Here is a 15,990-nt window from a genome sequence, read left to right on the forward strand (position 1 = left end):
TAAGTGCTGAAGTCAATCAAATAAATTGTAGCACCCACAGACTATTTTTCAGCTAAGTGTGGTAGGCAGTTGGAGGATAAAAGAAAAATCAAATCCCTTATTTTATGAGCTCAGAGACAGGGTTTATAATGGTGGTTCACAACTTTGGCTACACTTTAGTATCCATCTGAGGAGAAGTTATAAGTCCCAATGCCTAGGCCACACCGCCAACCAATTAAATCACTCTCTGGGAATGGGACACAAACACTAGGCTTTTGGGGGCAAAGCTCCTTTTGCAGAAGAGGTTAAGAATCACCACTCTAGAAGGAAATCAGAGGTCCATGAAAAAAAGGCAAGGTGAAATACAGGAATATTGAAGTATTAAGACCAAAGGGATTCGGAGCCATAAGACTACAGTTAGACTAGATTACAGGAAAACACAAAGTATATGTAATTTGGTAAAATGGTATTTTAAAATACATTTGGAAACTATAATCATTCCTAAAGAAAAGCCAAATTTAAATAATAAGGCCCTTCAAAACAAATGATGCTTAGTTGAATAGAACCTAAAGGAATTTTTCATCTTCAGCATAAAAAAGCCCAGTGGCACCTAGCAATCTTATTAAAAACAAATGAACTTAAAAAAAAAAAAAAAATCATTTGCTAGGGGAATTCCCTGGCAGTCCAGTGGTTAGGATTCTGCAATTCCAATGCAGGGGGCCCGGGTTCGATCCCTGGTCGGGGAACTAAGATCCCTGCAAGACACGCAGCACGGTCAAAAAAAAGAAAAAGAAAAAAAAAGAAATCATTCACTATGTTTGATATCTGGATAAAGTGACTACACTGATGCAGAAGTCCCTGGGGTCTTGCAGAGGTGATGGTGACTGGCCTTACGTGGTAGTCTTACTGATGTCCTGCACACTTTGTAGTGGGTCGATGGTGTCAGGGCAGCGGAGAATGCAGGGTGCAAATACAATGGCCAAAGCATTAGCCGACATTCGATTAGTGTCTTCCTGTAGAGCAATCCTAAGAAACAAAGAAAACAAGTGAAACTAGGATGAAAAAGGAAAATTGCAGGGAGGTAGGCAGAAGAGATGAGGGAAAGAAGATCAATGACATCAACTGCAAGTACTGGAAAGATATTCCTATCAGTTGAAGGAAGATACTGTAGACTTTTCCCAAAGCTGTTCCTTTGCCTCTGGAAAGTGTACTTTTACTCTGTTCCTTGAAGCAATTCAGGCAAGCAGATAGCTGATCAAGGAAAAATTTGTGACTCACTGCCCCAGGTCACTGTTACTAGATGAACATGTCTACAGAATGTAGACACTTTAAGGCATTTTCAAACAGTCATATAAGATATTTATCCAAAGGGAAAGATGGCTTTCTTCCCAGCTATTGCTAATATTTACACTCAGAAGAAGAGAGACTACCCCTGAATTCTCTTTGGTCAGTCAATTTCTGAGCTCCGTCTGAACCCTCCTCCTATGAATTAGGTTATGTCAAGAGACACACAGCCTTTCTAGCTCGGGAGTTAGGTAACAGGCTAGGCTACACATTGCCACCATGAGACTGAGGTGTTACATGGCTCAAATAGGGCAGAGAAGCACCTGCCATGCAATCTAACTCAGCTGAGGATTTCTGCGCCAAGGAATCATAACCACCTGTTTGAGGCATTGACTTTATCAACAGGAAAAAAAAGATCTGTCAGTTTTTCATATGAAGGAGCTCTTCATTTATTTAAAAGAATCCAAGAGAAACTGTTAAGTGTTCCTTTGTTTCTTGAAGTTACCTGACTAGATGAAAGATGAGGCGTTCCAGTGTATTGAGGTGAGTTCGGGAGAGCTGGTCAATCACAGAGTATACACCACGGATTGTCTCTTTCCTCTCCTGAAGGCCTGAAAGAAGTAAGAGCAGCAAATAAGAATGAATATCCTCTCTTATACACTACATATTCCTTCTGGACAGACACTAGGTAGCAAGGGAGACTGGCTCTCGGGTTGATTTTTAGGAGTTTTAGCTATACCTGTATAGCAGAAGAACAACTCACAGTTACCACTAATCTCCCTTTGCTTGAGTTCTATACTCTCTAAGCAGTCTCCTGAGTTTTAATCTATAGCCCAGTAATTCTTGATTACAGCAAGGGGCAAGAGATGCCCTAGTTTTTCAGGCATTTTGTGGCAAACCAATTCCCCATTAAAATTAATCAATTGCTATATAAGTTATGAATCAGTCTTATGGGAATTGAGGAGTCATGCTTCAGGGCCTAAACACTTCTAGGCAGGCCTTCATCAATATCCTACACATCTGTAGCACTGAAAAACTAAACCAACATGTTAGGCATGGCTTAAAATAGATAGCCAACTTTACACTGAGTTCTTGCCTAGATTCACAATTTAAATGAACATGAATCTCCTATTTGATTTTTAATTTTGTTTATAACCTTAGTCTTTCAATCTCTTTGTAAGAAGCAACTAGGTGACCTGCTCAGAAAGTTTTTAGGACACTGACATTTTAATGAGTTTCTAAAAAAGTCAACATTTGAATAGGTAAGAGTTCACTGGCAGTTTTGTATTGACTGTATTACTTTTGGATCTATATGAACTAAACCAACTGAGAGGATGGCTAAATAATCTAAAATGACGATGGCATTCCTTTCCCAAGTGCAGGCCTTCCCTGAACCCAGGAAGCCTGTGCTTACCCATAGCTCGAAGAAATTCCTCATAGAGTTCAAAGGTCATGAGTGGATTGGGCAAATCACGAAGCCATTGTTTGAATACACTTGCAATTACGTGTATGTTATAGTCGTCTAGGTTTACATTCTCAGCATCTATTCAGAGACAAGAGTTAGATAAGAAAGCCAAAACATGCAGAGAGTCAAATAATTCACTTTAGAAACTATCACGACCGAAAAATGCCTTCATGTTCTTAAACTATCTTCTACAATCTAACTCCATGATTTGGAATAGTGCTCTGACTGTGGTAAAGGTACAGTTGTTTGTTGGTTGTTTTTCAAATGTCGCGGACTGATAGATGTGTAAAATAAAAGATCACAGGTTTTCATGTCAAGGCACTGTTAAATTGCTATAAATGTTTCTAAATGCTTTTTCTCAATTTCTGTACTTCTCTTGTGGATTGGTCTGTGAATGATACTTCTAGTAGTGATGCTTTAGATGACAAACATAAAAAAGGCCCAAAGGACAGTTTCTAAAAGTCAGACTGATTTTAAGTCATTCTCAGAGATGAAATGACAGTGATAATTGAGCTTAGGAAATGTGAAGAAAATCTTTACTCTGCTTCACTTATAAACTCCCTAGGGTTATACATGAGATGACTGGGATGACATAGGATGAATGATGCCTGTGGGTAGATTCTTGGTGACACAGAGACAAACTTTGCACCTATATGTGATTCAAAAAGATCTATTCCTGGGAATTCCCTGGTTGTCCAGTGGTTAGAACTCCGTGCTTTCACTGCCGAGGGCCCAGGCTCAATCCCTGGATGGGGAACTAAGATCCCACAAGCCGCACAGTGCGACCAAAAAAAAAAAATCTATCCCTTTCCAATAGTGGTGAAGAGTAGAAGTTGAACATAAAGCCAAAGTCAAACCTCTGCATACATTCCAGGACTGAGGCTAGAGCTCTACACAGATACATGTTCAGTTCACTACTTATCCATTTAAATAACTATGTCATCAATGTAGGAAGGCAAGAATATGCATCAGAAAGAGCACCACTTGGAGTCAGAATAACAGAGACTAACAGGCAATAGTTTAGATTATGGGTTAAGTGCCAGCTTTGTCACTTATTGATGGTGAGTCTTTGGGCAAGATTCTCTGTAAGCCTCAGTTTCTTCATCTGTAAACAGGGATAATAATCACTGGGAAGATTAGTACAAAGATCTGTTGTGAAAATTAATACAAAAACATCAGCACAGTGCCAGCTCATCATTCAATTTCCCTGAACCTAAATTTTCTTCTTTGTAAATTAAAGACATGATCTTACCAGACTGTTAAAAAAAGATTAAATGAGATCTTTCTGAAGTACCTAATAATGCCTGTACAAATGATATGCAATGTATGTTTGCTGAATTGACCACATAAAAACAGACTCTTTTGAAAGCTACAAATGATAAAACAAGCACCACAGAAAAGACTGCACTTTTCTGGCTGCAAGAAAATGATCAACATGTAATGAAAACTAAGAGCATAAGATGACCTATTTAAATAAAATTATTTGGTCTTGATTTAGAGGGCACTATCTTACCTGTATCTAGACCTTGTCGAAGCTCCTTGATTTTATTAGTTGAACCAGACTTTCGGTAAATACCTTCTGTGTATAATCCATGCATTTCAATGTAGTTTATGAGTTTTTCCACCACCAAAGGAACAGTTCGGTCTTCACTGGTCAAACGGGATAATTCAACCCCAAACTGTCGAGATGATAGCTCTGGATCATACTAAATGGAAAATAATTTTTGTTTCCAAATACACTCAAACATTGTTAAATATGTTTATCTAATTCTTTAAGTATAACTACTTTTTATTTTCCTCAAGTTTTACAAGCATAGTTATGAGAGTTGGGAGGAAAGGGAATTATGATAAATGCTGAGAGTATAAATATGTAAGCTGTTAGTTTCAATCCTCTTTCACTAGGAATCCTCCCGACCCCTGCCAAATAATGAGGCAGAATGGAGGCAGTGGCAACAGATTACTGTTTACCTTTCTGTTAAAAAAATCTCTTCATGTAAAGATGGGATGTGGGCAAAGGAGAAAGGGGATAGACTTTGTATGTTAAACATTCACCAAGTACCATTTGAAAATCTGTTGATTTAAAATGAATTAGTTGTCACTAATTTCTGAAGCATAAGAACGCTTCGGTGTTTATGTAAACTTTAGGGAAGTTTAACTGACTATTGATGTCATAGCTAAAGGCAGAGGCATATATTGTCACTATATGAATTAGATTATTTCATATTTGCAACTAGATTATAGCTGGGAATAGGAATATCACCTTTCTATCTCAGAGGGTTATTGTAAAAATTAAGTTACAGGTGAACATACAAAGCACAGTATCTGGTATATGGCAAATGCTTAATAAATTGTTAAAAGAAATAAAATAGTGTTTGCTGCAATAATTAAAACAAAATAAACTTTAGCCAATCTTCTTCCTATTGCTATGACACACACATGCACACGTATAATCTATTTATTTAAATGTTATGGCTATCCTTAGGGCATTGGGAATGTTAATAGTAAGACTTGTGAAAGCAAAAAAATAAAATACTTGAAGGTACTAAACAAAAACTTCAAAATAGTTTTATTTGAAACCAACTAATCTAAAGCAAACATGCTAAAAATTTCTATTTCTTGAAATTAAGGGAAAAATTAATTTTACTATTCTCAACTGAGAAAAAGTGAACTCCAAGTTCTTATTGTAAAATCAATATATGTTTTTAGTTATTTTCTTTTTTTCTTCTGTGGGAAGGGATGCCAGGGTGTCTTTAGTTATTTTCTGTCTGAAGTAATTTCCTTGTATATTTTAAATAAAGTTTTATTGAAGTATGACACATATATAGAAAAGTATTTAAATCGTTAAGTGTACAGCTTGACAGACTTAGACAAAGTGAATGCACATTTCTTACCAGAACCCAAATCAAGAAATAGAATATAACCAGCAGTTATCTCCCTCTCAAGACTCTCCCAACTACTATGCATTTCACCTTTCACAAATAACCAGTATCTGTATTTCTATCACTATAAATTAGTCTTAACTGCTTTTGAACATTATATTAATGGTAACATATAATATGCATTCCATGAGTTAAGTTTCATTTATTTTTGAAGTTTATTTATTTTTGAATAATACAGTATGTATTCTGTATTCTTGTTTCTGGCTTCTTTCACTCAACATTATGTTTGTGAGTACCAACAGTTTAATCTCACTGCCATACGGTATTCCATTATACAAATATACCATAATTTATTTATTCATTCAACTGCTGATGGACATTCAGGTTTCTTTCAGTTTGGGGATATTTCAAATAGTGCTGATATAAATGTTCTTTTGTCTTTTGGCACAGATATATCTATATATATCTGTTGGGTATATATCTTGGAGTGGCACTGCTAAATCATGAGAAATGCTTATGTTCAGGTTTGATAGGTACTGCCAAATAATTTCAAGAGCTGTTAGGTTAACTCAAACTCCTACCAGTAATGTATGAAAGTTCCAATTGCTTTATATCCTTGTTAAGATGTTTTTCATTTTAGCTATTCTAGTGGGTATATATCTCACTATGATTGCAATTTACATTTCCCTGATGATTAGTGAAGTTGGTCACCTTTTCATATGTTTATTGGTCATTTGGAAATCCTCTCCTGTGAGGTGCTTGCTTAAGTTATGTGCTCATTTTTCCACAGAGTTGACCATCTCTTTCTTACTGATTTGTAGATGCTTTTTAGATATTGTAGATCCAAGCTGCAAATATCTTCTTCCACTCTGTAGTTGATTTTTTCTTCTTTGAATAGTGAGTGGTTTTTGAAATTTATCTAAAACTTTTTTTGTATTTATTGAGATGACCATATTTTTTTCTTTATTAGTTCAATGTGGTGAATTACATCAACTGATTTTTGAATGATTTTTTTAAAAAAACTGATTTATTCCATAAACCAACTTTGCATTTGTGGATTAAAAACCAACTTTATCATGAAGTCTTTTTTTTTTCATCTGTCATTAGCACAGATTCAATGTACTAACATTTTGGTTAAGGCTTTTACATCTAAGCTTATGATACAGCCTGAACTAAAATTTTCCTTTATCCTTTTCATGATTGACTTCAAGGTTTCACTATCTTCATTCGTCAATTTGGGGAAAAAAAGTACTGAAGTATTTACTCTTTACCATTCTCTGGCAGAGTCTGTAAAAGACTGGTGTTGTTTCTTCCTTAAACACTGGGAAATATTCAATGGCAAAACCATCTGGGCCTGAAAATGTCTTTGTGAGAAGCTTTTTCAATTACAGATTCTATTTTAATAGATATAACTCTTTAGATTTTCTTTCCTTGACTTAGTTTAACTTAGTGTTTCTGTGGGAATTTGCCCAATTAATCTAAAATGTCAAATTTATTAGCATCAAGGTGTCCATAATAGCCTTTTATTTTCCTTTTAATGTATGCAGTATCTGCTGGTGTATGTTTTTCTTCTTGTGAATGATTTGGTTTTTAAAAAATTCTCTTTATTGATCACTCTTGCTAAGAGTTTATGCATTGTCTTTTCAAAGAACTAAAATTTAGCTTTGTAGCTTTTTATCTTTTGTATAAATGTTTTTCATTTCATTTATTTCTCTTTATTATCTTCTTTCTATTGTCTTTGGGTTTAATTTGCTGGGTTTTCTTTTCCTACCTTCAAGAGATGGAAGTTTACATAATTTCTATCCTTGTATCCTTTCTAATGTGTATTATAATGTATTGTACGTTAATATATTATTAATGTATATTAATATATACTTAAAGCTATAAATATTCCTCTAATCACAAATTTAGCTATATCCATACTTTTGTTGTGTTATACTTTCCTCATCATTTTGTTCAAAATTTTTCCATTTTCATTTGAGGATTGTCTAGTTATCTTTATGTTGATTTATAGCTTAATTTTATTCTGGTCATAGAATATATTCTCAATATATTCAATCCTCTGAAATTTGTAGGGACTTACTTAATGGCCCAACATATGATAAATTTTGTCAAATGTTCCATGTGCAGTTGAAAAGACTGTGTATTCAGGCAGTTGTAAGATGCAGGGTTCAATACACATCAAGTAGATACGATTTTTAAGCATGTTTTTAAAATCAGTTGCAACCTTACTGAATTTTTGTCTTCCAGGTATTGAAACTATAATAATAGACTCTTCTAAAGTTAGAATTTTTATAGCTCCCTAATGGCTTGACCATTTCATCATTATGAAACACCTTTACCTGAAGTAATGTTTGTTGTCCTAAAGTACATTTTAATATTATTACAGCTACACCACTTTTCTATTGGTTAGTCTCTGCATGCTATATCTATCTAACCTTTTGCTTTCAAACTTCTGTATTTTTTTAAACATATTTAAGTATGTTTCTTGTAAATAGCATATCATAGAGATTTTTCAGTTGGTTTTATCCTAGTCTTTTTTAAAAAAATATTTATTTATTTATTTATTCTGGCTGCACCAGGTCTTAGTTGCAGCACATGGGATCTTCGTTGCGGAACACAGGATCTTTAGTTGTGCCATGTGGACTTCTTAGTTGCGGCATATGGACTCTTAGTTGCAACATGAGGACTTCTCAATTGCAGCATGTGGGCTTCTTAGTTGCGGCATGAGGACTCTTAGTTGCGGCATGTGGGCTTCTTAGTTGCAGCATGAGGACTTCTTAGTTGCGGCATGCATGTGGGATGTAGTTCCCTGACCAGGGATCGAACCCAGGCCCCCTGCATTGGGAGCATGGAGTGTTACCCACTGGACATCCAGGGAAGTCCCTATCCTAGTCTTTTTTTGTTTTTAATATATATATTTTTTGGCTGCATCAGGTCATTGAGGCATGGGGGATCTTTCGTTGCAGCATGTGATCTCTTCGTTGTGGAGCTTGGGCTTCTCTCTAGTTGTGGTGTGTGGGTTTTCTCTCTCTAGTTGTGACGTGTGGGCTTAGTTGCCCCGCAGCATGTGGGAACTTAGTTCCCTGACCAGGGATCAAACCCATGTCTCCTGCATTGGAAGGCGGATTCTTTACCACTGGACCACCAGGGAAGTCCCTATCCTAGACTTTTAATTGGAAGTATTTGGTCTATTAACATTTAATGTAATCACCAATATATTTGGACTTATATCTATCAATCCACTATTTATTTTCTTTGACCTGACTTATGATTGTTTCTCTCATTTCTCATCTTCTCTTAGATTAATCAAGTATTTTTTGTTTTTCCATTTTCCCACCTTTATTAGCTTTTTAGCTATATATTTATCTGCTATTCTTTTAGTGGCTACTTTAAAGACTACAACAAATACTCATAACATATTTAAGTCAGATATGTTTATTTATTTTTGGCTGCGTTGGGTCTTCGTTGCTGTGTGTGGGCTTTCTCTAGTTGTGACAAGCAGGGGCTACTCTTTCCTTGCGGTGCGCAGGCTTCTCATTGCAGTGGCTTCTCTTGTTGAGCAGCATGGGCTCTAGGCACACAGGCTTCAGTAGTTGTGGCAGGCGGGCTCAGTAGTTGTGGCTAGTGGGCTCTAGAGCACAGGCTCAGTAGTTGTGGCGCATGGGCTTAGCTGCTCCATGGCATGTGGGGTCTTCCCGGACCAGGGCTTGAACCCATGTCCCCTGAATTGGCAGGTGGATTCTTAACCACTGCGTCACCACTTCTCAGATAATCCAGGGACCTTGGAATAGATTAACTTCATTTACCCCACCACCTTGGTGGTGTTGTCACATAATTTAATTCTCTTTATATTTTAAGCCACAAGATATTATTATTGTTTTTAGTCAACATTCATTTATATTTACACATATTATTTACTCTTTCCATAGCTCTTCACTCCTTCCTGTACTTCTGTTTCCATCTGAGATCATTTTCCTCCTGCCTGGAGAATCTTTAGTATTTCTTTTATTGCAGGTCTGCTGATGACAAATTCTGAGTTTTTGTCTGGAGTGTTTACACATCATTTTCACTTTGGAAGGCTACTGTCACCAAGTACAGAATTCTGAGTTAGCTTTATTTTCTTATAACACTTAAAATATGCCAAGCCACTGTCTTTTTGGCTTCCCTCATTTCTATTGATAAGTCAGTTGTCAGTCTTTTCACTGCTCCTTTAGCAGGGGTTATTTTTTTCCCTCCTCTGAATGCTTTTAAGAAATTTTCCTTTTCTTCCATTTGGAGGACTGTTCATCTGGTACAATTTTCTTTTCTTTTCTTTTTTTTTAAAAAAAATTAGTTTATTTATTTTGTTTAGTTTTATTTTTTGGCTGTGTTGGGTCTTCATTGCTGCATGCGGGCTTTCTCTAGTTGCGGTGAGTGGGGGCTACTCTTTGTTGTGGTGTGCAGGTTTCTCATTTCAGTGGCTTCTCTTGTTGCGGAGCATGGGTTCTAGAGCACAGGCTCAGTAGTTGTGGCACACGGGCTTAGTTGCTCTGCGGCATGTGGGATCTTCCCGGACCAGGGCTCGAACCCATGTCCCCTGCATTGGCAGGCGGATTCTTAACCACTGCACCACCAGGGAAGCCCCTGTACAATTTTCTTTGTATTTATCCCACTTTAGGTTGAAAGTGGTTGATGTGTTGACCATTAGCTCTTAAAATGTTGCTTCTCCCTTGTTCTCTTTTCTTCCTGGACTCCAACTGCACACATTTAAGAAACTTCCATCCTTTCCCATATGTCTCTATGTTTATTTCTGTACTTCCCCATTCTTTTTACTCTCCATGCTTGGATATCTCTACTTATCTATTTTTCAGCTCACCAATCTTCTCTTCTCCTATGGCCAATACACTGTTAAACCTATCTTTTGAGTTTACAATTTCAATTGCATTTTTTATTTTTATAATTTCCATTTGGCTCCTTTTTTTTTTTTTTTTGCGGTACGTGGACCTCTCACTGTTGTGGCCTCTCCCGTTTCAAAGCACAAGCTCTGGATGCGCAGGCTCAGCGGCCATGGCTCACGGTCCTAGCCATTCCGCGGCATGTGGGATCTTCCCGGACTGAGGCACAAACCCGTGTCCCCTGCATTGGCAGGCGGACTCTCAACCACTGTGCCACCAGGGAAGCTCGGCTCTTTTTTGTATATATATTTCAATTTTGTGATAAAAAAGGCATTTTAAATCTTTTTATCTAGCATCTAAACATATTAATTAAAATTTTTTAAAATACATGTCTGAATTCAGTAATGGGTCATCTTACGAGTCTACAGATATTGTCTGTTTATTTCTTAGTCTCATTTCTTAATGTCTAATTTCATATATGAACAAATTGTAAAGGCTCTCAACAATGTTATCTCTCTTTAGAGAGAATTCATCCTATTCTCTGTAGGTGGGTAGCTAGAAAAAGGAAGAGATCATCTTAATCCAATCAAGGACTGCCTTGCAGTTTTTATAAAACTCAGTTAATCAATGCTATCAATGCTTCATCCTCTTTCCTGGGGTATAGCTCTTCACAGGTCTCACTGAAGAGTCTAGAGTATTGACTAGGGTCCTTTTTCAAAAGTGGGTCATCCAAGTCCAATTTTTCTCTCTTTGACACTGTGATACTGCAAAATACTCTAATCTGCTTTTCTGTTTAGCTTCTTAGCCTCTTGCCCTGTGCAGCTTAAGAATTCAGAAAACGCCTTGAGGGAAAAACCTCTGAGTTTCAGGCTCACTTCTCTATATGTTTGGATCATGGTCCCTCAAGTCCTGGTAATCCCAAACTCCAACTTTTTTCTCTATAACTCTATCAGATTTCTAAGAGCATTGCTGGCTTCTCCGACTCTTAAGTGTGGTCCTCTTCCCAGAATCTTGGTTTCCTGCCCTACAACAAAAATTGACAAACTCCCAGTAGGAGAGAAACATCTCACAGGTATAGATTCACCAATCTGTAATTCTCTTCTCTGTAAGATTTAGGCCCCTAAATTCAATTTGCCTGGGCAGCTTTCTAATGCTAGGCAACAGACTTTTTTCACCTGTTCTCAGCATGAATATTAGTCTGCCAGAAGCTACTTCGTCTTAGATAGAAGCAGATGCCCCACCTTCACTGTATTTTAAGCCCTGAGTCAAATTTCTCTTTGTACTTTGCCATGTTTGTCTACTAATTTGGAACAGATGCAAAATATATACATGGGCTGTAAACATGTACACACATTTTATTATAGTTCAGATTTGCATTGTTAAAATTATATGTGACTAATAAATAAGAAAATGTGATTATAAACCAATAAAAGCCTGAAATATTTCCAAAATTGTTGCTTCATTGAAGCATAAAGGTAGCAGAGTACATGTTCAGTATCCTTTAGATCTGTCTGTGTATCCAAGTAGAAATATGTAAAAACACCAACTATGCTGGTGAATTTTACTGTTCATGTTAAAATCTTTAATTGTAGCCTACCACTTTCAAGACAATTTCTAGAAACACTTATGAGTGTTTAAAGAAGTAGGAAACCTTTAAAAGAAGTGTTTTAATAAGTTGTCGGTTGTGCAATCAGTTTAGTAGTTCCCATGTAGTAAAGGTAAATATAGTTCCAGGAAAATCAATTCAGCTATATATACACATCTCTCTATACGTGTATGCTGGATTATGATATAAAATGTATTTCTTACTGTGATTTGTGGCCAAAAAGTTTGAAAACTGCTACTGTATAAAATCATCAAAGAGGCCTTGATTTCTTTCTACAAGGCACGAAAAACCAACAGACCTGTTATTTATTACTCATAGATGATAACTTCTTACCTTTTTAGAGCACTTGGCAGTGGTTTTCAGACAGCATCTCTTATGACAAGCATACTTGCATACTGAAAAATAGGTTAAGAATGTAGCATTTTCAGAAGTCTGTACATCAGTGACAAGAACTTAATAAGTTTACTGCTTTATTTTGAGCACAAATTTTTTCCTTTAAATCTGAGACTGCTATAGTATCACATACATATACTTTGTATGGTATTAGAATGAAAAATTGTCTTAATTCATTCAATTCAGAAAAAATGAAGGTGAAAAACACACCTAAAATTTCTAACCACTGTCTATGAAAAAGCTTTTTATTCTTTCAAGATTGCCCACCCCTCCTCCCGTGTCCCCACCATATTCCAGCAGAATATATATCTCTGTGGTCTGATTCACAAACTAGCGCTCATGTTCCCCTCTTAAATTTGTTCTACGATCTGCTAAAATGAAAGAAATACCTATTAAGAATCATTCCAATGGGTAAGAAAAGCATTACTGTCAAAGACCTTTACTAAAATAAAAACAAATTTGGTAGCATACTAAGATATAAGAAAGGCCTTATTTACTATCCCAGAAGGTCCAGAATAGAGCTCTGAGGAACCAGAACATAAAGAATATTAGTAGTGATTGGGAAGATGAGATAAAGAAAAAGTTCAGAGCAGAAATAATTTCTCAGAGCAGGAGATAACAGGGTGGCTAGGCAGCAGTAGGTACAAAGGGAACGCTGAGAGGAGGATACTGAGAAAATACTTGGCCTACGTCATTTTGGTACACCAGCTCTGGCTCCTGCACATCAACACCTGAATATCCTTCTTGAGCTTCTAAAGCATGACTTGAGGGGTTTTCAAAGCCAAGATCAAGGAGGGGAGACCATACCATTGTACTGGTGAAATCACCAGTATAAGCACAAAAAAAGTTAGTTAATGCTGTTACAAAATCAAACCAAACCCACCCAAGTCATTTAAAAAAAAAAAAGCAGATTCTTTATATTTTCAGTTTCAGATCACAGAGAAAATCATACCAAACCTACAGGAATCAGACTAACATTAAACAGTCAAGTACATGGCAAACTACTCCCAATTTCACTTTCACTGCAATTTTTTTAGACTACTGATAATAAAACAAAAACCACTTTTGAACCATAGAACAAGTGAACATATCCAGCAATATCCAAGTTGTGATTTCACTATGGTGAACATGATTTGCATCCTTGTTGTCATACTGGACCCAACCCTTCCTAATATTTATTTCATTCAGTTCTGGCCCACTAGTAAACAAAGCCTCACAAAATTATTAAAAGCACCAGAATAGATGTATGGAATGACAGGAGTAGAAGCTAAAGACCCTCTGTAAGCCCGAACCAAGCTGATCCACAAAAAAATCTCCACTCACATTCTAGGATTTAAAGGTTCTGATAAAGGATTATAGTAGAAAAAAGTACCATTCTGGTTATAATCTAAGAATTTGTTCATTAATTCATCCAACCATCTATAGGTCCATCTACCCAATAAATATTTACTAAAACTTATAATGTGCCAGAACTGTTCTGTATACTTCTAGGTATACAGAAGAGACAGATAAGTTTCCTGACCTTACAGAGAACACATTCTAGTGGGACAGACAAACAAGAAAACAAATGAATACTTAACATCATCTTAGGTGGTGATAAGTACTATAAAGACTAGAAAAGCTGAGTAAAGGGATAGAGAATTGGGGGATGGGGTGGCATTTTAGATAGGAGGGTGGAGACATGAATCAACTGAAGTAGTAAGTCATACTAACATCTGAGAGAAGAGCATTTCAGATGGAGTGAGCTTCAAGTACAGTGACCAAAGAACACCAAAATATCTTATTTGCCAACAAAGAGCAGGTAAAGGGAACTATAATGAGAGATGAAGTTAAAGAATTAGGGAGTGTGAATTATTCCTTAATGTTAAAGAAGATATAAGAAAACTCATGGAAACAGAAACATCAAGTGGTTAAAAAATTCTTCAAAGAACTCTCATACTTACATTTGCAAACAGAGGCTCGGTCCATTATCCATATCAAAGAAGAACAGTACTCACAGTATGTAGGGATGCTATACTGGGTGGCTTTAAAGATGTGACCATTGTGCTCTTCTACCTGAAGGAAAAAATATAGCTATCTATGTTAAAGCCAACACAGTAAATGCTGCCCTAACATGTCGGGCATTGGGAAATCCTTCAATTCCCTGTTGTCTTCATTGGGTACTTATTCCAGGAGGAGAATTATGATCTGAGAAATAAAATAAAGGTAAAATATATGATCCCTGCTTTCAAAAAGTGAACAATCTAGTAGAGACAAAACCAACTTATATGAAAGTCAGAAAACAATGTTATAAACATATAAGAGCTGTCTTATGCAACTCTGAATCAGCATGTTAAATTAAAAGCAGCGGTTCTCAAATTTTTATTTTATTTTACTTATGGTACGTGGGCCTCTCACTGTTGTGGCCTCTCCCGTTGCGGAGCACAGGCTCTGGACGTGCAGGCTCAGCGGCCATGGCTCACGGGCCCAGCCGCTCCGCGGCATGTGGGATCTTCCCGGACCGGGGCACGAACCTATGTTCCCTGCATCGGCAGGTGGACTCTCAACCACTGCGCCACCAGGAAAGCCCCAACAACTGTATCTTTAAAACACACACACAAAATACTGACAAGAGGGGTACTGTTTTACATTTTTGTAAACCTCTCTGATGTCTGGCTTAATAAAAGACAACTGGATTCTCATATCCACTTCTGTATGCAATCTGGTGGCAGTATGCAATTAAGTTTGAAAAATATGAAGAAAATTAAGCTTCATACAGATATGAAATTTGAAAATGGAAAAATAATTTAATTGTCCTTTCAGAAAATGGCACAATATTAAAACTCTGCAAATGGTAACTTAAATGTCAATTGAAATATGGAATCTAAAACCACACCAATCAACTCTTCATATTCTGTAACATTAAAATCCATTCTCTGGGCTTCACTAAAATTTACAACTTTTACTTCAAAGTACCGTTAAGAAAATAAAAAGATAAAATATAGAGATATAAAGAGAAAATATTTGAAAATCATATATCTGATAAAGGACTTCTACCTAGAATACACGAAGAACTATATTAATAAGAAGACAACTCAATTTTTTAAATGGGCAAAATATTGAATAGAGAGTTCATCAAAGAAGTATAAATGGCCAAGAGGCACATGAAAAGATGCTCAAATCATTAGTTATCAGAGAAATGCCAATCAGAACCATGATGGGAAACCACTGCATACCCTCTAGAATAGCTATAACTATTAGACAAAACTAACTATTGGTGAGAGGATGTGGAGAGACTGGAACCCTCAGATATTTCAGGTGGGATTGTAAAATGGTATTGTCACCATTTGGTAACTATATAGTATATATAGTTCAAATACTGAATCATTATGTTGTACACTTGAAAGTAGTATAATGTTATATGCCAATTATATCTCAATTTTTAAAAATAAATAAATACACACATTTACACATACATACGTACATGTAGGCGAGTATTAGTAGTCATTTTTGTCTTAATTAATCAAA

At 36.3% G+C, this 15,990-nt stretch overlaps 1 protein-coding gene across 16 annotated transcripts in view; it reads right to left on the bottom strand.

The window, feature by feature from the left end:
* The window catches only part of MYO9A (myosin IXA), a 279,561-nt gene that overhangs the window by 32,722 nt on the left and 230,849 nt on the right, over positions 1 to 15,990 (bottom strand). For all 16 annotated transcript variants that reach the window (XM_067029270.1, XM_067029272.1, XM_067029275.1 and 13 more), the window contains 6 exons: positions 14,427 to 14,538; positions 12,424 to 12,485; positions 4,242 to 4,434; positions 2,678 to 2,806; positions 1,769 to 1,874; positions 874 to 1,005 (listed from right to left, as the gene is read on the bottom strand). In XM_067029270.1, the coding sequence (XP_066885371.1) occupies positions 874 to 1,005; positions 1,769 to 1,874; positions 2,678 to 2,806; positions 4,242 to 4,434; positions 12,424 to 12,485; positions 14,427 to 14,538 (734 nt within the window). The remainder of the gene's footprint in view (positions 1 to 873; positions 1,006 to 1,768; positions 1,875 to 2,677; positions 2,807 to 4,241; positions 4,435 to 12,423; positions 12,486 to 14,426; positions 14,539 to 15,990) is intronic.

This window comes from Kogia breviceps, chromosome 3 (assembly GCF_026419965.1).
Source record: "Kogia breviceps isolate mKogBre1 chromosome 3, mKogBre1 haplotype 1, whole genome shotgun sequence".
Taxonomy (NCBI): Eukaryota; Metazoa; Chordata; class Mammalia; order Artiodactyla; family Physeteridae; genus Kogia; species Kogia breviceps.